This window comes from Dendropsophus ebraccatus, unplaced genomic scaffold (assembly GCF_027789765.1).
Source record: "Dendropsophus ebraccatus isolate aDenEbr1 unplaced genomic scaffold, aDenEbr1.pat pat_scaffold_856_ctg1, whole genome shotgun sequence".
Lineage (NCBI taxonomy): Eukaryota > Metazoa > Chordata > Amphibia > Anura > Hylidae > Dendropsophus > Dendropsophus ebraccatus.
In genome coordinates, this window is record NW_027210456.1 from 15073 (window position 1) to 37621 (window position 22549).

Here is a 22549-nt window from a genome sequence, read left to right on the forward strand (position 1 = left end):
CACGCTCCTGTCTCTCGCTGTGCCGGCCGGCGCGCGCGTCCCCCGCCTCCTAGGGCGCGCGCGCGCGCCGGCTGTCTCAGATTTAAAGGGGCAGTGCGCTCCTAATTGGTAGTTGCACCCAATCACTCCCCTATAAATCCCAGCATGCCCTGTCCCCTGTGTTGGAGCCTCTACATGCTTCCCATAGCGTTTGGCCCAGCTCCCTGTTGTTCCTGTGTCCTGTCCGTTACCTGGTCCCAAGTCCCTGTTCCTGAGTCCTGTCCGTTACCTGGTCCCAAGTACCCGTTCCTGGTTCCTGTTCCCCTGTCACTCCACCTGTTCCCGTGTCCAGCCTGTCACGTGCTCTCTCATCTGCAGACTATTGCCTGTGCCATCTCCTGCCACGCCTCGCCTGCCGACACCAGCAACCAAGCCAGGGGTAGCGACCTGGGGGTCGCCTGCCGCAGCAAGTCCATCCCGCCTTGCGGCGGGCTCTGGTGAAAACCAGCGGCCCCTTAGACTCCGCTCCCTGGTGAGGTTTGTGCCATCGCTGGTGCCGGTCCAGTGGATCCACTACTCCGGGCGTTACAAACCCCAAGGTCTCTGCCAAAAGGATTATTGCAACCCATGCCATTGCCTGCTCGTCCTTGGTCCCATCTCTTGATGGATTTCATTACTGATCTTCCTCCTTCACAGGGGAAGACGGTACTCTGGGTTGTTGGGCACCGTTTTAGCAAAATGTGTCACTTGGTGGCTTTAAAGAAACTTCCTAATGCCAAAACTCTAGCTAAATTGTTTACGCGTCACGTCCTTCGACTACATGGTATACCCACCAACATAGTATCTGACCGTGGTGTGCAGTTCGTATCTAGATTCTGGAGGGCATTCTGTGATCATCTAGGTATTTCCTTGTCACATTCGTCGGTGTTCATCCGAGACCAATGGTCAGACGGAGCGCATGAACCAATCTGTGATTCAATATTTGAGATGTTATGTATCTGACAATCAGTACAAGTGGTCCGAGTATCTGCCCATGGCAGAATTCGCCTTTAATAATCATGTCAATGCCTCTACTCAACAAACACCATTCTTCTGTAATTATGCTTTCCACCCTAGATTTTCCGCATTACCAAATTCTGAAACACACTTTCCATCTGTTAAAGACTTGACACAAAAACTGTGCACAGTGTGGGCAGAGAGTCTGGCGACTCTAACTGCCTCACAAAAACAACACACATTGTTTGCCAATTGTAAGCGCCGTCCCGGGCCTGACTATGTTGTGGGAGAGAGTGTATGGCTTTCTACTAAAATCTGCATCTCCGGGTACCATCTGCTAAGTGGCCCCCAGATTTATCGGACCCTTTCCCATTGTTGAAGTGCTCAATCCCGTCTCGTACAAGTTACAATTGCCACGCTCGCTGAGGGTACATCCAGTCTTTCACAAAAGTCTGCTAAAAAAATACACTCCTCCAGCGGTTGCTTGCTCTCCTTCCCCCTCCAGTGGTTGTCCAAGGAGAAATCGAGTTTGAGATCGAGCGCATCCTAGACTCTAGGAGGATGCGCAACTCTGTCCAATATCTGGTCCACTGGAAGGGTTATGGCCCCGAGGAGCGTACTTGGGTGACTGCACGAGATCTCCATGCCCCTGACTTACTTAGGAAATTTTGTTTAACATTCCCTACTAAGCCTGGAGGTCCTCGTGAGGGTCCGGAGGCCCCTCCTCAAAGGAGGGGGTTCTGTTAGGACTCGAACCGTGCGTTCAGCACGGCGTCCAAAGCAGTCAGGCTGCTTTTGATTTTTTTTTTCTCTTCTCTGCTATTCCTGGATGTAGGAGAGTCCATGGCTGCACTCCCTCTGCAGATCAGCACTAGGTGTTTGTGATCTCAGTGATTTAACTGACAGCTGACTCTTCCAGTCAGATGTCAGTATCTGGGCTGGGACTTCTAGTCCTATAAGTACAATCACTTGCCACAAGTTCCTTGCCTGTGAAAGAGCCTAGTAACACTAGAGTAACACTAGAGCAACACTAGAGCATTCCTCTGACCTGTTTATCCTGTTTTCCTGACCTCTGGCTTTTGGACCTCGACTATTCTTTTGGACTCTGATTTTGTACCTGAGTATACAGAATGTTGCTGACTTGGACTACTGACTACCCCTTTATTGTGTGTATTAGTCTTGTCTTGTTTTGTGTGCCTCACTTTACCGCAGGTGAGGGAACGCCGCCAAGTTGTCCGCTGCCACCTAGGGCAGAGTGTGGCAATCAGGTAGGGACAGCTGGGGCGGGTGTCATCGGCAGGGACTGCACTGTCTATTTGTCTTCCCAGTCCCCGTCCTAACATTTCTGTTTATATTATGGTGGCCCTGTGGCTGTTCCTATTTTGAAGACACAATGGCTGCCACTGTATGTTGAAGCTACTTGACTGGCACTATATGGGAGCTCGATCTGGCTCAATCTACTGTATATGAGAACACTTCGGCTTGCTCTATGTGAGGGCACTGCATCTCGTAACTGGGGCCCTCGACGCTGGCTTTTTTCTCTGATCATGGCTGGCAATACTGATCACAAGGTCTCACCATCCATCCTGGCGGACAGCTGCAATCCCCAGTGCTTTGGTTACAGATGCCTCCACTCTGGCATGGGCAAAATTCTGGACATTGGTACTTTGAAGGTTGAACTTCTTTGCATCTGATCTCACAGCTGTAAAAAGAACAGAAGCATAGTTTCTTTCCTTTTGTGTGGAAAAAAAATATAGGTAACTGTTGTGCTGGGAATTGTTGTACTATAGCAGACAAATACTTACTATGGCCCTGTAAATCCTTCTGGACATATACATGTTCCATTTTGAGGTTCACAATTGGCGCCGTTCATACACTGGCAATCAAGTAGGCAATTTAATCCATAGGTGCCAGGATCGCATGGCTTTTCACAGAATGAGTCCTTGTATCCTGGAGGGCAAATGCAGGATCCTGAAACAGGGTCACATACCCCATTGTTCTGGCAATTACAGGTATTGTTGCATTTTGGTCCCCATAAATGAGGTTCACAGGCTGGAATTATAATAAGGGTATATAATGAATGGGTGAATACCACAACATATGCATAGTCATCCATGTAATTCATAATCGCCTAGACAGGCCCCATTCAAAGCATGTTAACCCTTTGAGGACCAGGCCCAAAATGACCCAGTGGACCACGCAAATTTTGATCTTAGTGTTTCCGTTTTTCCGTCCTCCCCTTCTAAGAGCTCTAGCACTTTCAGTTTTTTATCTACAAGGCCATGTAATGGCTTATTTGTTACAGGAATAGTTGTACTTTGTAATGGCGTCATTCATTTTACCATAACATGTATGATGGAATTCCAAATATATTATTTATGAAGATATAAATTGGTGAAATCGCAAAAAAGAATGCAATATGGTAACGTTTGGGGGGTTCCTGTGTCAACGTAATGCACTATATGGTAAAAGCGACATGATACTATTACTCTATAGGTCAGCCCGAACACAACCATATGCAGGTTTACGGAGATTCTCTAATGTTATATATTTTTTTTAAATGAAATCCTTTTTTTTGGCAATTAATTATAAATAAAATGGGCCTATTGTGACGCTTATAACGGTTTTATTTTTTCACCTACGGGGCTGTATGGGGTGTCATTTTTTCCGCCATGATCTCTAGTTTTTATTAATACCATATTTGTGAAGATCGGACGTTTTGATCACTTTTTATAAAAATTTTTTTATATATAATGTAACATAAAATCGGTAATCCGCGCACTTTTTTCCCTCTTTTCGTGTACGCCGTTTACCGTTCGCAATGACACTTGTTATATTTAATAGATCGGACAATTACGCACTCTACGGTATATTATATGTTTATTTGTTTATTTATTTTTATATGTTTTATTTATATAATGGGAAAGGGGGGTGATTTCAACTTTTATTGGGGGAGGGGTTTTGGGGTAGTGTGTTAGTGTTTTTAACTTTTTTTTTTTTTTACACATTTGAAGTCCCTTTGGGGGACTTTTACATAGATTAGTTTAATTTCTACTCTGATGAATGCTATGCCATAGGCATAGCATTGATCAGTGTTATCGGCGATCTGCTCATTGAGCCTGCCTGTGCAGGCTTAGTGTAGCAGATCGCCGATCGGACCGCACGGAGGCAGGTGAGAGACCTCCGGCGGCCCGTTTTACCGATCGGGACCCCCGTAGTCACACAAGTGACAGGGGGAGAAACACCCAGGGTGTACAGTTACGCCCTAGGTCGTCTGGGGACAGACTTCCATGGCGTAACTATACGCCCTGGGTCGTCTAGGGGTTAAATAACCAAAAATATTCCCCATATACATATATGAACAAAAGATGTTCCCCAATTATGATAACTAGACTGACCAAAGCCAAACTACTGACTGGGAAAACAGCAAACTGTTAATGACTCTACATTGCATACACATTTTTAGTGACAGACTGGCCCACCAGAGGATCCTTCGTTGGTCCTCGACTGCTTTGTTAGCTCTGCTGCAGGGCTGACCCAGGACACCTGTACCAGCTGAACACATTATTCACTTGTGTGTGCGAGTCTTTAAGATGTACATGCAGTTGACGGAGTAAATGTAGCCAGGACCCCTAGTACAGGCAGCATATTTAACACTCTGCCTGTCTACTACATGGAAACTAAACAGAGGAGGGTAATCTTCTCTAGAGGGGCTGCACAAGGGGCACAACTATTATGAGGGGCTGCACATGTCATGTACTATATGGATGGATGTTCCACAGATAGGGGGCCATCTGCTATTGAGGGGATAGTGATCTTTGTACAGTGGATTTTATCCAGTAGCAGAGTGGCGGTAATAGTTATTATGTGGTGGTAATATTTGTCCCTTGGTAATGTTGCTATTACTCTTCTTAGTATACTGAATTTTGGTCAGTAACAGTATGGTGGTAATATGTATGGTCACAATTCATGCACTGAAGAGGTAAAGGAAATGCTCCAACTATGGTTTTGTAACCTGCAGTAAAGCCTGAAAAAAGCTGCAAGGTGAGTGCTGCATTTCCTTTACCTCTTAAGGGTATGTAACATAGGTGGAATTCTGCAGCAGAGCTCTCCACCGTGGAATTCCACCTGCCTCAGTGTCACACAGAGTCTCTATGGGATGGCTTGCGCGCCTCCGCTTCCATCGCTCTCCGCTCAAAGAAGTGACATGTCAATTCTTTGAGCGGAGAGCAGCGAGAGTGGAGGCATGTGAACCATTTCATAGAGACACTGAGGCAGACGGGATTCCACGGCAGAGAGCTCTGCCACTGAATTCTGCCTATATTACTCAGTGTGAACATAACCTAAGTGTATGAATCGTACTGTCGCCTCTCTTTCAGGATTGTGCACCATCCGCTTTCTGTCCTTCACATAAGTTGCTAGGTCTGACTGTCCCTGGACACAAGGTGAATTAGTGCCACATTTGTTTACTGTATACATTGAATATGTGTATGCACCTTTTAATCATGCACCAATTTGATATCAAACAACATATTATCTGTGTGTTATATTAAGCAGTAAGGGATTTATCATTGTGGGAAGTACAGTAGGTGAAGACGCCTGTTTCCACTGCTATGCTTTCTCTTTCGTTCTAGTCATGACTAAGATGACCATTTGACCAGAAATGTGTTTGAGGGAGTTTTATTATCTGTACATTGTGTTCATTGTCATGTGGACCCTGGAATTTGCTGATATGGACTTGTAATTTTTTGATATGAAACTTTTGAAGGAATACGTTTTTAACAGTTATCAAACACTGGCTGAATTTTTCTAACTAAATGTTTGAATGGAGGAAACATGATATAACTTATGAAAGTTATATGATAGATTTAATATATAGATGGATAGATTGTTGTTATCATTTTCTCCACATTTTGCCCTTGTTCTAGTTGCTAAAATCCCATCAACAGCATTTGACATTTGACTGTGGTTTATTTACCAGTATGGGGACAGATATTTTTACTTCCCATAATACACTAGAACATCAGATGCTTCGAATTATGAAAATAGAATTATTTATTCTGTCAAAACCTCAAATTCTCTAATAAAAAAAAGGAGGAAAAAAATCCTAAGGGAAATTTCTGCCTGGGAATATTCAGTGGGGGATGTCTTTCCCAGGCCATGGCTTCAGTCCACAACTAACTGAGAACATATAAAGGGTAACACAGTACACTTTTGGGGATAAAGGAAATAGAATAAGCACAGTTTGGCATCTAATACACAGAATGACATCTATTGCTTCCACTATAATAGCTAGATATATTGACCTAAATATATGGCACATATACATCAGCCACCTGGTAGTCACAACAGGCCCTTTAAATTTCTTTAAATTAACAAACGTAGCTTACCACTAGAGCAATCTTTTCCTCGCCAGTTTGGTTCACATTGGCACTGATTCGGTGCTTCACATCGGCCGTGTACACACTCCCTGCTGCAATGTGCTGCAAAGATTATAGGTCATCAGACCATTCAATATAAGCATCATAGCATATCTAATATTGGTTACATTTGGGTGTGGATCAATTATAAAATATCAGACATATCAGATGTGATTATTGCTTCTTAAGTGTTGTGTTACACATTAGACATCAGAGTTTCAAACTTAGGGTCTGGAGCTGGGGAGATACAAAGTCAGGAGCCACCCTATTAAATGTAAAATTCTTAAAGGGAACACCCATATCAGAGTTGCCAGAGGGGTTTAGAGAAGGAGGTGGTGTATGACACCACAGAGAATGATCCCTGTGATTTGACCTCTGATCCTGCACTAGGTAAAATACAGAGTATTATCTCTGTCTGGTGTGTTTCCTTTAAAGGGGTTATCCAGTTAGGTAAAATATATGTTGAATCACCCCCTCCTGGAGACTAACACTTCATTCCATACATGTTTTTACATTTTCTGTCTCCTTCCTTCAGAAAGCAGAGATGATTTTTATGTCTTTAGCAGAAAGCAGCAGTTAAAAACTGAGGGAAGGAGACAAAAGCTAATGACATTTATGAGGGGGATGATTTAACATGGATTTCACCTAACCGGATAACCCCTTTAATGACTAATATCATCACTGTTAGGAATTAGATTAGGCAACAGGTTGTTTTGCTGTTTTAAGATGATATAAAAAAAAGGCTGATTGCTACACAATCTTTTAATTTACATTGTTTGGCATTGTAAATCATATAAACTATATTATTACACAAATGTATGTAATTTGAATGCACGCAATTATTGTACAAATGATTTGAATATATGTAATACCGAAAAGTGTAAGTAAAAAGATTATATGATAAAAAAAAAGATTAGGCAACGTGAACCTGTGGCCTTTCAGCAGTTGCAAAGCTACAATTTCTATCATGTATATCCAGACATGATGGAAATTGTAGCTTTACAACAGCTGGAGGGCCACAGGCTCGATTTCCCTTGTTTAAATAAATGGTTGTATTTTAACCTAGCCTATTGCCAACATGAAAGCCACCATCTTTACAAATCAAAACACATGCTGTGTATGGTAATACTGAAAACTTTTCAATATTTCCAATAAAGTCCCCTATGGCTGTAATGTATCACTGGTGGTTGGGATTTCTTGAAGGAGAAGTCCAGCGAAAATTTTTATTAAAGTATTGTATTGGACCCCAAAAGTTATACAAATCACCAATATACACTTATTACAGGAAATGCTTATAAAGTGTTTTTTTTTCCCTGCACTTACTACTGCATCAAGGCTTCACTTCCTGGATAAAATGTTGATGTCACGACCCGACTCCCAGAGCTGTGCGGGCTGTGGCTGCTGGCTGCTGATGACAAAGGGACACTGTGGGACACAGGGCACTGGAGGGACACTGAGCATCCCTCTGCCATCATCCTGTCCAGCAGCCACAGCCCGCACAGCTCTGGGAGTCGGGTCGTGACATCACCATTTTATCCAGTAAAGCCTTGATGCAGTAGAAAGTGCAGGGAAAAAGCTCTTTATGTGCAATTCCCGTAATAAGTGTATATTGGTAATTTGTATAACTTGTGGGGGGCAATACAATGCTTTAATAAAAAATTTTGCTGGACTTCTCCTTTAAGGGAAGTTTCACACGTACAGGATTAGCAGCAGATTTGACTAAATAACTGAATCATCACAGCATCAAATTTGCTGTGGATCCTGTATGTGTGAACGCACCCGGGGGCTGGGTTCACACTATGTATATTTCAGGCAGTATTTGGTCCTCATGTCAGGTCCTCATAGCAACCAAAACCAGGAGTGGATTGAAAACACAGAAAGGATCTGTTCACACAATGTTGAAATTGAGTGGATGGCCGCCATATAACAGTAAATAACGGCCATTATTTCAATACCACAGCCGTTGTTTTAAAATAACAGCAAATATTGCCATTAAATGATGGCCATCCACTCAATTACAACATTATGTGAACAGAGCCTTTCTGTGTTTTCAATCCACTCCTGGTTTTGGTTGCTATACAGCCTCACAAATACAGCCTCAAATATACATAGTGTGAACCCAGCCTAGAGGGGTATTCCTGAAGTCCCCCTGAGTATTTTGAGCCATTTTTCTGTGTTACCAGTTTTGCCACCATTCCTGAGTTACAAGCTTTTCTAAAAGCCATTCTTTATCCAAGATGGCACCAGCCAGAAAACTACGTTTCCCATCATGCAGTGCTTCTCCCCGATTGGTCCCTTCACATACCCGCCCCCTTAGCTTTCTTTCCCACTGCTCCTCATTACTAAGTTGCACAGTAAACACAGGACTGTGTTTACTGTGCAACTGAAGGTGCAATTTACAGAGAGCAGCCCCAACAGAGCAGACCAATCGCTGACAATAGTAATTAGTGAAATTAGAGACGAGAGAATTAGAGAATTATGCAAAGTGAATTCCAATCAATTTATTAAGGAAATTCGCAAAAAAACAAAACAAAATGGCAGCTGCACATGCTGTTTGGAGCGTCAATGGGTGAGAGAAAGGAATTAACCATAATCCCTAGCACCCGTCCATTCAGCTGCAGGCCCCTCTGTGATGTCAACACCTCGCCCTCACCCTCTATATAAGGTGGTTTGTTTTCCAAGGTGGCCAGTCGGCTGTATGTGCGGGAGAGAGCAGGATGGCTGCAGGCAGTTAGAGCAGAGCAGGGAGAGACTAACAGAGCGATATAAGGACAGAGAGGAGAGGATAAGAGGGCTTATTGTGGGTGATTGTTTGTTGTAGCTGCCAACCAAGTGTCCAGTTTACCTAGTAACTGGGGGCCTGTAGGAATTCACTAGGACCAGTGAAGACACAGTCCATATTATTCACTCACTTGCCAATAGGCATTGTAACCTCCTACTGAGTTATACCAATTTACTGGGATCTGTGAATGCATAATCAGTGCTCTCACTCCACACTTCCACATTGTGTTAAACAAATTTGGTTTCATTGCTGAACTGAATGTGTGCATTACATAATCAGTGCTGGCACTGCACTCCTACTGTGTTATATAAGTTGGGTTTCATTACATTGGATAATTGACTGGCTGACATTTTTTTTTAACCCCTTAACGACATCGGGCGTATGTGTACGCCCCCGCAGCCTGGTACTTAACGCAAACGGGCGTACACATACGCCCGATGTTTACCGGATCGCTGTGTGTAAACACACGGCGATCCGGTAACGATGGCATCTGTAATACACAGCAGACCATCGTAGCTTGTCAGACGATCGCTGTAATTGGCTGATTTATTCAAATCAGCCAACTACAGCAATTTTCCGGTTCCCGGGTCATCGGTGACCCGGGGCCCCGGAATTTAATGGTGATTGGTGCTGTACGAGACAGCACCAATCACCATTACTGTGTATACTGGAGGGGGCCATGGTGCCACCCCCCAGATCGCCGCTATTGGCCGGCCCAAGCCCGGCCGGCCAATAGCGGCGAATCAAAGTAAAAATAAATATTATTACTTTTCTCTACACCACTCAGCTAGTTAGCCAAGAGGTGGCAGAGAAAGTGTGTGTGTGTGTGAGGACCATACTCACCGGATCCCGGCGTCCGGACGGAAGATCTGCGGTCCCGCGGCGTCCACGTGATTCTCCGTCGTCTCCGCTCGGCTCCTGTCGGTTTCTCTCGGCTCCGCTCGGCTTTCGTCGTTTTTCTTCGGATATCTTCGTCCAGGTACTTGTACTGCCCCCTAGCGGCTGACTAGTGTATATAATACACTAATCAGTGGCTTTGGAGTAAAGAGGTTTTATTTTTATTTTTATTTTTTTTGCGCCCTTCCACCGCTGAGTGCTGATCAGCATCGCACGTAAGTGCGCCGCTGATCAGCAACTCCTCTTTTTTGGCGTAGGGTTTTTTTTTTCCCCCTTCCCCCCCCCCCTTTTTTTTCTATATCCTACCGCCACTGTCTGCTGATAAGTACCGCACATAAGTGCGGCATTTATCAGCAACTCCTTTTTTGGCGTAGGTTTTTCCCCCCCCTTACTGTGAAAAACACGTATAAAACACTACATTACACTACACTACCCCACATTACACATTACACTACTTGAAATAAAGTTTTACACTACACCACTACACTAAATCACATTTACATACCCCCCATACACCAATCCCCGAATAATGTCCCAGAGAGTGTTTTCGGTGGAGGAGGCATACGCGCTTATTGCCTCCGACACCGAAACAGCCAGTGAGGATGAATGGGGGGATCCTTCTTTCCTCCATTCATCCTCATCATCATTATCATTATCATCATCATCATCCAGTGATGATGACTATCGACCTAAGCGTCCAAGGAGGACGCCTCGGGCTGCCCGCCAGACACGTTATCCCATCCCGCCCCCTGCTCCCCAGACAGGTGACCCCATCCCGTCCCCTGCTCCCCAGACACGTCATCCCAACCCACCCCCCGCCCCCCAGACACGTCATCCCATACCGCCCCCTGCCCCCCAGACAGATGACCCCATCCTGCCCCCCGCCCCCCCAGATAGGTGACCCCATCTGGACCCCAGACCCCCAAAATTATCAGCCCTTGATTCCTGGCTTTATGGCAATGGCGGGAATCCAAATTAACCCCACAGGTCTCGGAGAAATAGACTTTTTCAAGCTCTATTTCTCTGATGACCTTATCAATTTGATGGTGGCGCAAACAAACCTGTACGTGCACCAATTTATAGCCCAGAAACCCTCCTCTTCTTTTGCTAGGCCCATGGCGTGGACCCCTACTGATGCAGCCGAAATGACAAAATTTTGGGGGCTCCTTCTGCACATGGGCCTAGTGAAAAAAAACGACAATTCGGCAATACTGGAGTGGGGATATTATTTATAGTACCCCACTTTACAGTATGGCCATGGGACGGTTTCGATTCGAAGCCCTCCTAAAATTCTTGCATTACAATGACAATGCAAGGTGCCCCCCACGAGATGATCCCTCGTATGACCGACTGTACAAAGTACGGCCGGTCATAGAGCACTTCTCAGCCAAATTTACTGAGATGTATATCCCAGAGAAATACATCTCAGTAGATGAGTCCCTCCTGATCTTCATATGAAGACTCCATTTCCGCCAGTACCTTCCTAACAAAAGATCACGTTATGGCGTGAAACTATACAAACTCTGTGAGAGTACCTCAGGGTACACTTACAGATTTAGAGTATATGAGGGTAGGGACACCCAAATCCAGCCCCCAGAATGCCCCCCCATCCTCGGAGTTAGTGGGAAGATCGTTTGGGAACTGATCTTCCCACTGCTGGATAAAGGTTATCACCTGTACGTTGATAACTTTTATACCAGCATCCCCCTGTTTCGGTCACTCGCTGCCCGAGCTTACTGTAGCTTGCGGCACGATCCGAAAAAATCAAAGAGGTCTACCAAGTCACCCTGTTAGACAAGTAATGCCAAGGGGGGAGAGCAAGGCCTATGCCTGTGACAATATGTTGTTGGTCAAATATAAGGACAAACGCGATGTCCTTATTTTGACCACAATTCACAGGAATAGCACCACCCCTGTCACTGTACGTGGTACCACAAACGTGGTGAACAAACCTGATTGTGTTCTAGAGTACAATCAGTATATGGGAGGAGTTGATCTCTCAGATCAAGTCCTGAAACCATATAATGCCACGAGAAAAACCAGAACGTGGTATAAAAAGGTGGCCGTATATCTGGTACAGACAGCGATGTACAACGCTTTTGTGCTGTACCGACATGCCAGCCTCCCGGGGAAATTCCTTGAATTCCAGGAAGCAGTGATCAAAGCCCTGATATTCGGCAGCCACGGAGCGGGCCCCAGCACTTCTGTATATGAAGGACCCCGTATCGTACAGGGACAACATTTTCCAGGTGAAGTCCCCTACACTGGAAAAAAGTGGAGATCCCAAAAGAAATGCAGAGTGTGCCGTAAAAGGGGGATCAGGAAGGACACCACTTACCAGTGTGACACCTGTCCTGATCACCCCGGCCTCTGCATAAAGGATTGCTTCAAGGCGTACCACACGTCATTGGAGTTCTTAATTTTTCTAAATTCTGTCCCTTATTCCTATTTCAGGGGTCATGTTGATCCAGGGATTAGTCTGATTGCCAATATGGAGTCGGGAAGGATTTTTCCCCTGTGATGAGGCTACTGTCGTCTGCCTCACGAGGGTTTTTTGCCTTCCTCTGGATCAACACAGATTGAATTTGATGGACACCTGTCATTTTCAACCTTATAAACTAATAATTGGCCTAATACCCCCAAATTAATTAAAATTGTCCCTTTTCCCCAACTAAATAGGCATGGCCCTCATTCCCATTAGAGGCGTGCCATGATGCAATTAGAAAGCCTCTGTGCGGCAAGGACAGTACAAACCCCCCACAAGTGACCCCATTCTGGAACTACACCCCGTGAGGAATCTAACAAGGGGGCAGCGGGGATATGGCCCCCTGGTGACGGCCACATTTGGGACCGTGAAAATGAAAAAAATGGTATTTTTCATCTTCACAGCACATGTTCTACATATGTGCCCTTCACCAGTGGGGTCCATATGCTCACTGCACCCCTTGTTAGATTCCTTATGGGGTGTAGTTTCCAAAATGGGGTCACTTGTGGGGGTTTCTACTGTCCTGGCAGCACAGGAGCTTTGTAAATGTGACATGGCCTCCATCCTCCATTCCAGCCTCTAAATGGCGCTCTGTCCCTCTGGTAGCTTGCCCTGTGCCCATATGGCCCATTATATCCACATGTGGGGTATTTTCGTACTCAGGGGAAATTACCCTACACGTTTTGCATTTATTTTCTCTTTTAACCCCTTGTGGAAATGAAAAAAATTAAGGCTAGACCAACATTTAGTGTAAAAAAAAAATTTTTTTTACACTAAATCATTGATCTAGTCTTTATTTTTTCTTTTTCACAAGGGGTTAAAAGATAAAAAAAACACTAAATGTGTAGCGCAACGTCCCCCAAGTATGAAAATACCCCACATGTGAACATAAAGCGCCAGGCGGGTGCAGGGTAAGCCTCCGAAGGGAAGGAGCGCCATTTGGCTAGAATGGATGGTGAATGCCATGTCGCATTTACAAAGGCCCTGTGTTGCCAAGACAGTGGAGGCCCCCCAAAAGTGACCCCATTCTGTAAACTGCACCCCTCAAGGAATCTAAAAAGGGGTGCAGTGAGCATATGGACCGCTTGATGACTGGCACATTTGTGCTGTGAAAATGAAAAATGGAAATTTTTCACTTTCACGTTACATTGTTCCCTATTTGTGCCCGTCACCAGTGGAGTACATATGCTCACTGCACCCCTTGTTAGATTCCTTGAGCGGTGTAGTTTCCAAAATGGGGTCACTTGTGGCGGTTTACCACTGTCCTGGTAGCATAGGGCCTCTGTAAATGCAACATGGCCCTTGAAATCCATTTCAGCCAAATCCAGCCTCCAAAAGCTAAATAGTGCACCTTCCCATTGGAGGCTCGTCTTGCGGCCGCATGGCGCTTTATGTGCACATGTGGGGTATTTCTGTACTCGGGACAAACTGCTCTACACGTTTTGTGGGTTTTTTCTCTTTTAAACCCTTGTGAAAATGAAACATTCACAGCTGGGCCAATGTTTTAGTGTTAAAAATTTAATTTTTACACAACATCGTTGATCTAGTCTTGACATTTCTCATTTGCACAAGGGGTTAAAAGAGAAGAAACAGAACAAAACATGTAGAGAAATTTCCCCCGAGTACGGAAATACCCCACATGTTGACCTAAGGCGCTATGCGGCCGCAAGACAAGCCTCCAATGGGAAGGAGCGCCATTTAGCTTTTTGGGGCTGGATTTGAGTAGAATGGATTTCGAGGGCCATGTTGCATTTAAAAACTCCCTGTGTTGCCAAAACAGTGAAACCCCCCCACAAGTGACCCCATTATGGAAACTACACCCCTCAGGGAATGTAACAAGGGGTGTAGTGAGCATATGGACCCACTGGTGACTGGCACAAATGTGGAACAATGTGGCGTGAAAATAAAATATTAAATTTTTTTACACTATAATGTTGGTTTAGCCTTGAGTTTTTCATTTTCACAAGGGGTTAAAAGAGAAAAAAAACACACAATGTGTAGAGCAATTTCCCCCGAGTCCGTAAATACACCACATGTGGACATAAAGTGGGCGCAGGGCAAGCCTCCGAAGGGAAGGAGCGCCATTTGGATTTTGGAAGCTGGATTTCACTGGAATGGATTTCAAGGGCCATGTCGCATTTACAGAGCCCTCGTGCTGCCAAGACACTGGAAACCCCCCACAAGTGACCCCATTCTGGAAACTACACCCCTCAAGGAATCTAACAAGGGGTGCAGTGAGGATATGGACCCCTTGATGATGGGCACATTTGTGCCATGAAAGTGAAAAAATGAAAATTTTCCCTTTCACGTCACATTGTTCCACATTTGTGCCCGTCACCAGTGGGGTCCATATGCTCACTGCACCCCTTGTTAGATTCCTTGAGGGGTGTAGTTTCCAGAATGGGGTCACTTGTGGGGGGTTTCCAGTGTCTTGGCAGCACGAGGGCTCTGTAAATGCGACATGGCCCTTGAAATCCTTTCCAGTGAAATTCAGCTTCCAAAAGCCAATTGGCGCTCCTTCCCTTTGGAGGCTCGTCCTGCGCCCCCTTGGCACTTTATCGCCACATGTGGGGTATTTCCGTACTCGGGAGAAAATTCGCTACACATTTTGTGTCTTTTTTTTCTCCCTCTTATCCCTTTAAGAAAATGAAAAATTGAAGGCTAGAACAACGTTTAAGTGTAAAAAAATTTTTTTTCTTTTTTCACGCCATATTGTTCGGAAAATCTGTGAAGCACCTTTGGGGTCCAAATGCTCACCGCACCCCTTGTTACATTCCTTGAGGGGTGTAGTTTTCTAAATGGTGTCCCTTTAGGGGTGTTTTTCAGGTTTTGGCACCCCAGAGCCTCTGCCAACCTGAAGTGGTACAGTCAAAAATGACCAAATATATAACGGAGGCATTGAAATTCACTAGGCGCTCCCTTATATCTGAGGCTTGTGGTTGCGTCAAATAGCGCAATAGGGCCACATATGGGGTATTTCTATAAACTGCAGAAACGGGGCAATCAATATTGGGGTGAATTTCTTTAGTAATAGGTTTATAATTATGAAAAATATTGGATTACAATAAAATCTCTGCACAGAAAATTAAAATTTTCAAATTTCTTACACACTTGGCTTTTATTTCTGTGACTCCCCTAAAGGGTTAAAACACTTTCTGGATATGCTTTTGCAGAGTGTGGGGGGTGCAGTTTCTGAAATGGGGTGCTTTGTGGGGCTTTCTAACATACAGGCCCCTCAAATACACTTTAAACCTGAACAGGTCCCTAAAAATATCTGATTTTGAAATTTTACTGAAAATTTGAAAATTTGATGCTAATGTTTTAAGCTTCCTATTGTCTAAAAAAAATGAAAGATCGTTTAATAAATGCTGCCAACATAAATTAGACATGTTGCTAATGCTATTTAATATATAATTTATGTGGTATAACCACTTTCTGTATAAGCAAAAAAGTTTCAAAGTTGAAAAAATGCATTTTTTCAAATTTTTTCACATTATTTGGGTTTTTTTCATAAAGATTCGTTATGAGTATCGACTCCAATTTACCAGAAATGTAAAGTACAATATGTCACGAGAAAACAATCTCAGAATCAGCCGGATAGGTAAAAGCATCCCGAAGTTATTAATGAATAAAGTGACACTGGTCATATTCATAAAATTTGTCTCTGTCATTAAGGCCATTTCAGGCTCTGTCCTTAAGGGGTTAATTGTGATTTTCCAATTTTTGACACTTTTACAAGAACATGTGTTAACAAATTCATCCTTCTGTAATAGTCCTAGTACTTTAACTACTATAGTTTGGCTGTTTTATTCAAATTCGTTAAGATTCAATTTACAAATATTAACTTGACCCAAATATCTTGACCCAAAATTTACAAAGCTCATGAAACAAATTTCCGCTGCTTTGCTCATCTCTAAGTAAAATAATAAAAAAAAAAAATTGTATTATATACCTTCAAAACCTTCAAACACCTCCTGGCATTATATTCCTGCAGCACCACCTAGCATTACTCATGCAACACCCCCTGGCGTTACTCCTAAAACACCTCCTGGCATTACTCCTTCAACACCTCCTGGCATTACTACTGCAACAACTCCTTGTATTACACCTGTAAAACCTGGAAATTCTCCTGCATAACCTACTGGCAATACACTTGCAACACCCTCTGGCAATACACCTGCAACAACCTCTGGCAATACCCATGCAACACCTCCTGGCAGTACTCATTCAACACCTCTTGGCATTATTTATTTATTTTTCCCTATGGCTCACTGCTGAGTGTGGTGGCCGGGTCACGGAACAGCTGGTCTCATACAAAGTGTGAACATAGCCTGATGATGTACACATCAGTCTGTACAGTGAGTGTCAGTGCTTTAACATCAGAACCAGAGGACTATTGACATGTCCTTTCCTAAAAAAAAAAAAAAAAAACATTTCTTTCTGATATCTATTACTGACTAACCAATATAGCCACTATAGTCTCCACAGGGGTAGTCACCCAGCTTTCCTAGAATCCAGAATGGCAACAAGTTTTACAGAAAGAAGGGATATATGAATTCAATAGTTGCCAATATTTAATTCATTTTTTCCAGGACACTTTGGCAACAAGGGGTGTGACTTATTGTGTGTGTGGTTTGAGTGTGTGTGTGTGTGTGTGGGGGGGTTCTTTCTAAATTGTTCCTATATATTGCATGAAAGTAGAATAAATCCAGCACTCACCGATCAGATGTCTTCCGAATATTTATTACAACATAACTTGCAGGGAGGGGAGAGGATGGATAAGTGCAGGTACAGTGCGGAGAGACACCAGTGAACCCGCTTTAAAGAGCAGTGCTACTCAGTGAGGACAGGTAAAAGGTGCCCCTCGCCCTTTGAGCATGTGAAAGTGATGCTTAGCGGGGACACAGGGCTCTTATGCTTCATTGGCCTGAAAAGAGTTAACTAGGCTCCAGGGGGTGGTGATAAACATCAGTACCTGTTGCAAAAAGAATCACTATGAATCGCAAACTTGAATGCTATAGGTCCCATAGGCATGAATGAAATAAACTATTTAAGCATTTTCTTGTACTCATTTTGGTTGTTACTTTCCCAATCACTGTATGCACTGTGAATATGGAGCACCTCCCCAGTGTGACGTGTTGCCCTGGCCTGAAGAAGGGAGGAATTCCAAAATGGCTGTCCTAGGTGACGCGCCTGCACCTGCACTGATTCATCCTCTCCTTTCCCTGCAAGTTATGCTGTAATAAAGATTCGGAAAACATCTGACCGGTAAGTGCTGGACTTATTCTACTTTTGTACAAGATATATCTATCCTATTAATTCCATGCATCCCAGACTTATCTTCTATTGATTGCTACTAAAAGGTCCTCGTGCCATTACATTGTGTATGGGAGTTTTTGACTGCAGTGTTGGCTAGCTATTCCTCCCACGTTGTTTCCCTATATATTCTCCTCAGTGTACGGACCTTACCGTTATACAACAGAGGGAAGGGATTTGTACATTTTAATTCAGCCGAGACCTGCCTTATGCAGACCCCAATATCAGGTCCTCAGCATATTATACACCCCAGTATCAGGGCCCCAGCATATTGTACACTCCCAGTATCAGGCCACCAACATAATTAAGACCAAAATATCAGGGTCCCAAAATATTATTGGCCCCAAGTATCAGCCCCCCAGCATATTACAGAACCATCTTATTATCTTAGAATTGATATATGTTTATCTCAGGCATGTTTAAGTTTTGTTACTGTAGGTTTACCAACTACATCTGCTGCAAGTTTGTTCCAAGCATCTACTAATCTTTCAGTGAAGTAATACTTTCTCATGTTGCTTCTGACCTTTCCCCCAACTTAACCTCTCACTGTGTCCTCTTGTTCTTGAGTTCATCTTTTTCTAAAAACACTTCCCTTCTGAGTCTTATTTAGTCCTCTAACATATTTAAAGGGGTTGGCCACTTTATAGTAAAATAGGTCAGTACAAAGTATTTGTAAGTGTGCTCAATGTATATACTGACAGCAGCACCCTGTGTACCTCATAGAGCTAAAATCAGACTCCCCTTCACCAGGCTGGGCTGCCCTGCTCTGTTTTGTTTCAGTCCACAAAATGGCTGACATGGAGGAGCATGTGACCATGCCCTGTCCACTGTGTTCTCCATAGACACATACAGGCTCAGTGGTGGACACTGGGGGGCGGGGCATGGTCACATGCTCCTCCATGTCAGCAATCTTATGGACCAAAACACCACAGAGCAGGGCAGCCCAGCCTGGTGAAGGGGAGTCTGATATTAGCTCTATGAGGTACACAGTGAGTACACTTACTAATACTGTATACTGAGCAATTTTACTATAAAGTGGCCAACTCCTTTAAAGGTTTTGATCGTGTCCCCCACATTTTCCCTTCTTTCCCACAGACTACAGAGATTCAAATCTATAAGTTTTTCTTGATATGTTTTATGCCTGACACCCTCCACCATTTTTGTAGGCCGTCTTTGGACCCGTTCTATTTTATCAATATCCTTCTTTGGTGAGATCTCCAGAACTGGACACAGTATTCCAGATGAGGATAGGGGGGAAATTGAAAGTTTCCTAGAATACCCCTTTAAGCAACAGGAAGCAGGGAGGGCAGGGGCGTAGCTAGGGGTTCAGCCTAGGGGGGGCGAGTGAGTCTGAGTGGGCCCCCAACTGATTAGGTTACCCATAGGGAAACTCAGCAGACGACAATGTTGTCTAAATAATAAAGGGTATTTTCTGCTACATTATTCATAGTGACTCATTAATCATTTCACATATATAGCCATGTAAAAATTAGAGGTTCTCCAAGATTAAATAAACATAGCTGCCTTCTCCCAGACATAGCACCACTCTGCTCCTCAGTTTGTATTTGTATTGTAGCCAGTTCCCCCTTATAGTGCCTCATATTGTAGCCAGTTCCCCCTTATAGTGCCTCATATTGTAGCCAGTTCCCCCTTATGGTGCCTCATATAGTAGCCAGTCCTCCCTATAGTGCCTCATATTTTAGCCAGTTGCCTCATATTGTAGCCAGTTCCCCCCTATAGTGCCTCATATTGTAGTTTATCCCCCCCCCATAGTGCCTCTTACAGTAGCCAGTCTCCCCACAGTGCACTATATAGTAGCCAGTTCCCCCTATTGTGCCCCATATTGTAGCCAGTTCCCCCTATTGTGCCCCATATTGTAGCCAGTTCCCCCCTATAGTGCCTCATATAGTAGCCAGTTTCCCCCTATAGTGCCTCATATAGTAGCCAGTTCCCCCCTATAGTGCCTCATATAGTAGCCAGTCTCCCCATAGTGCCCCATATAGTAGCCAGTCCCCCCTATAGTGCCTCATATTGTAGCCAGTTCCCCCCTATAGTGCCCCATATTGTAGCCAGTTCCCCCCTTTAGTGCCTCATACTGCAGCCAGTTCCCCCCTATAGTGCCTCATATTGTAGCCAGATCCCCCCTATAGTGCCTCATATTGTAGCCAGTTCTGCCCTTATAGTGCCCCATATAGTAGCCAGTCCCCCCTATAGTGCCCCATATAGTAGCCAGTCCCCCCTATAGTACCCCATATAGTAGCCAGTCCCCCCTATAGTGCCTCATATTGTAGCCAGTTCCCCCCCTATAGTGCCTCATATTGTATTTTATCCCCCCATAGTGCCTCTTATAGTAGCCAGTCCCCCTATAGTGCCCCATATAGTAGCCAGTCCCCCCTATAGTGCCTCATATAGTAGCCAGTCCTCCCTATAGTGCCTCATATAGTAGCCAGTCCCCCCTATAGTTCCCCATATAGTAGCCAGTCCCCCCTATAGTGCCTCATATTGTAGCCAGTTCCCCCCTATAGTGCCTCATATTGTAGTTCATCTCCCCATAGTGCCTCTTATAGTAGCCAGTCTCCCCACAGTGCCCCATATACCCATATAGTAGCCAACCTCCCCCCAGCCCCCCCTCCCCATAGTGCCCTCACAAGAAAAACAGTAATTCACCTGTGCTGGCTCCCCGGCAGTCCCTCTATGGTGCTCATTCTGCTGTCATTAGCACAGGCATCCGGGTACAGAGACGCTGCCTGTGCTGGGTGCCCCTGCAGATGAATGACAGAGGCTGCAGGTCACTTCCGGCGCAGGCAGCGTCCCTGTACCCGGCTGCCTGCGCTGAAGATGAGAGAGAGGAGCTGCTGGGGAGGCGGGACAGGTGAGTTGCCCCCCCCCCCCCCCGTTCCGAAGGCAGCGCTGCGGCCGTGCTGCTGATTGGTGGCTAAGGGCCGCCGCTGGACTAAGTGCGGGGGGATGGCGGGCGCCGCCGGCCTGCCCGGTTATAAAAACGGCCATGGACCTCAGTGGGCCCCTGCCGGTGTGGGCCCGGGAGCGACCGCCCCCCCCCCTGCACCACCCAAACTTCGCTTCTGAGGGAGGGGTAAGTGCACAGTCCACACTGGGGAGTAGAACACCCAACATTTTGACAGCTGTTCCTACATACCTTGTTTATTAAGTTACCGCACCTCCCTACGGGCCTGTTTTCAATTTCACAGGACTTCTCTTTTAATATTTGAGACAGCCCCAGCAAATTCAAATTAGCTGGCAACTATGCAATGCATAAGATAAGATTACTTTTTTTCTTTTAGAATCCTGGGAACACTGTGTGACAACGTTTGTGGCATACAAGGAACTGTACTTTTTGGCTAGGCTGTCATGAGACTTTTGAAGAATAAAACAAAGGAAGATAAAGATGATTTATGCAGAATGCTGACACATGTGGATTCTGGATCTGGATTTGATAAAACAAGGGTTTCATTGTTCCATTCACAATTCCTCTTACTCCGTGCAGGACCTGTCGGTAGAGGACTCCATGATGAAGCTTCTGCTACCAATGATATGTCTTAGTTAATTGTTTGTATACTGTTCTTTGTTATCTGCAGCCTAGAAAAACCAATCACAATCCCAACTGGGACAGTTGCCGTCAATCGTGAGGCAGAAGACAAGCAGGGAAGCTGAGAATTACTGTAAGTGATGCCAGAAACAACATAGAGGTCTTTAAGTAATCTCTATGGAAACCCTAGAAACTGACACAAAGCCAAAGCACATAAGTCTGCCTTTAAAAAGTTATCATCGGGGAGATAAGAAGGACATACAGAGGCCAGGGACAGCAAGCGAGAGAGCAAGCAGGGACTTCTATCTTTTTCCATCTCATATCACTGCTCTCTACTCCCAACCGAGTTTAAAAACAAATTAATTACTTATCAATTAATTTATATGTAAGACAAAGGTGCAAAAAAGGTTGCTGCAGTATCCAATGTTCAAGTCATTTTTCTAATTTTGGCCATTAATGTATTCATAATATGGCAAAGATTTTTTTCATCATATTACTTGAAGGGGTACTCCAGCCAAAAAGAAAGTCTTTCAAATTAACTGGTGTTAGAAAGTGCCAGAGATTTGTAATTTACTTAAAAAATGTACTATTACAAATCTTAAGTCTTGCAGTACTTATTAGCTACTGTTTGTCCTGCAGGAAGTGCTGTATTCTTTTCAGTCTGACACCATGCTGTCTGCTGTCTGTTCATGACAGAACACTCTCCAGAGCAGTAGCAAATCCCAATAGAAAACCTCTCCTGCTCTCCAGACTGGAATACACCACTTCCTGCAGGATATACAGCAGCTGGTAAGTACTGGACAAATTTTTTGATAGACGTAAATTACAAATTTCTGGCACTTTCTGTCACAGGTTGATTTGAAAGAAGTTTGCTGGAGTACCCCTTTAACAGGCTTGACAAAGACCCACCAAAAGGAGGGTTTAGACTTTGCTATATTTTGTGTACACTAATGAGCACAATTAAGAGTACTTGAACTCTGAATTTTGCAGAAAAAATTTTTTTGTTTCCACCAATAAATGGTCACTGCCATGATGCAACGCCAAGTACTCTCCACAGTTCAGCCTGTTCCAACAGCTCACACTTAACAATATGCCTACCAAGTGTCAGTGTATCATTGTCCTGTGCA

The 22549-nt window shown here is 44.4% G+C and overlaps 1 protein-coding gene across 1 annotated transcript in view; it reads right to left on the reverse strand.

Annotated features, from left to right (window-relative positions):
• Positions 1-2520: 2520 nt before the first annotated feature.
• LOC138780804 (multiple epidermal growth factor-like domains protein 10) overlaps positions 2521-22549 on the reverse strand; it is a 33836-nt gene continuing 13807 nt past the window's right edge. Inside the window, exons 5-7 of the mRNA XM_069956726.1 lie at positions 6366-6458; positions 2781-3027; positions 2521-2677 (exon numbers count right to left, since the gene is read on the reverse strand). Coding sequence (XP_069812827.1) covers positions 2521-2677; positions 2781-3027; positions 6366-6458 — 497 coding nt within the window. The remainder of the gene's footprint in view (positions 2678-2780; positions 3028-6365; positions 6459-22549) is intronic.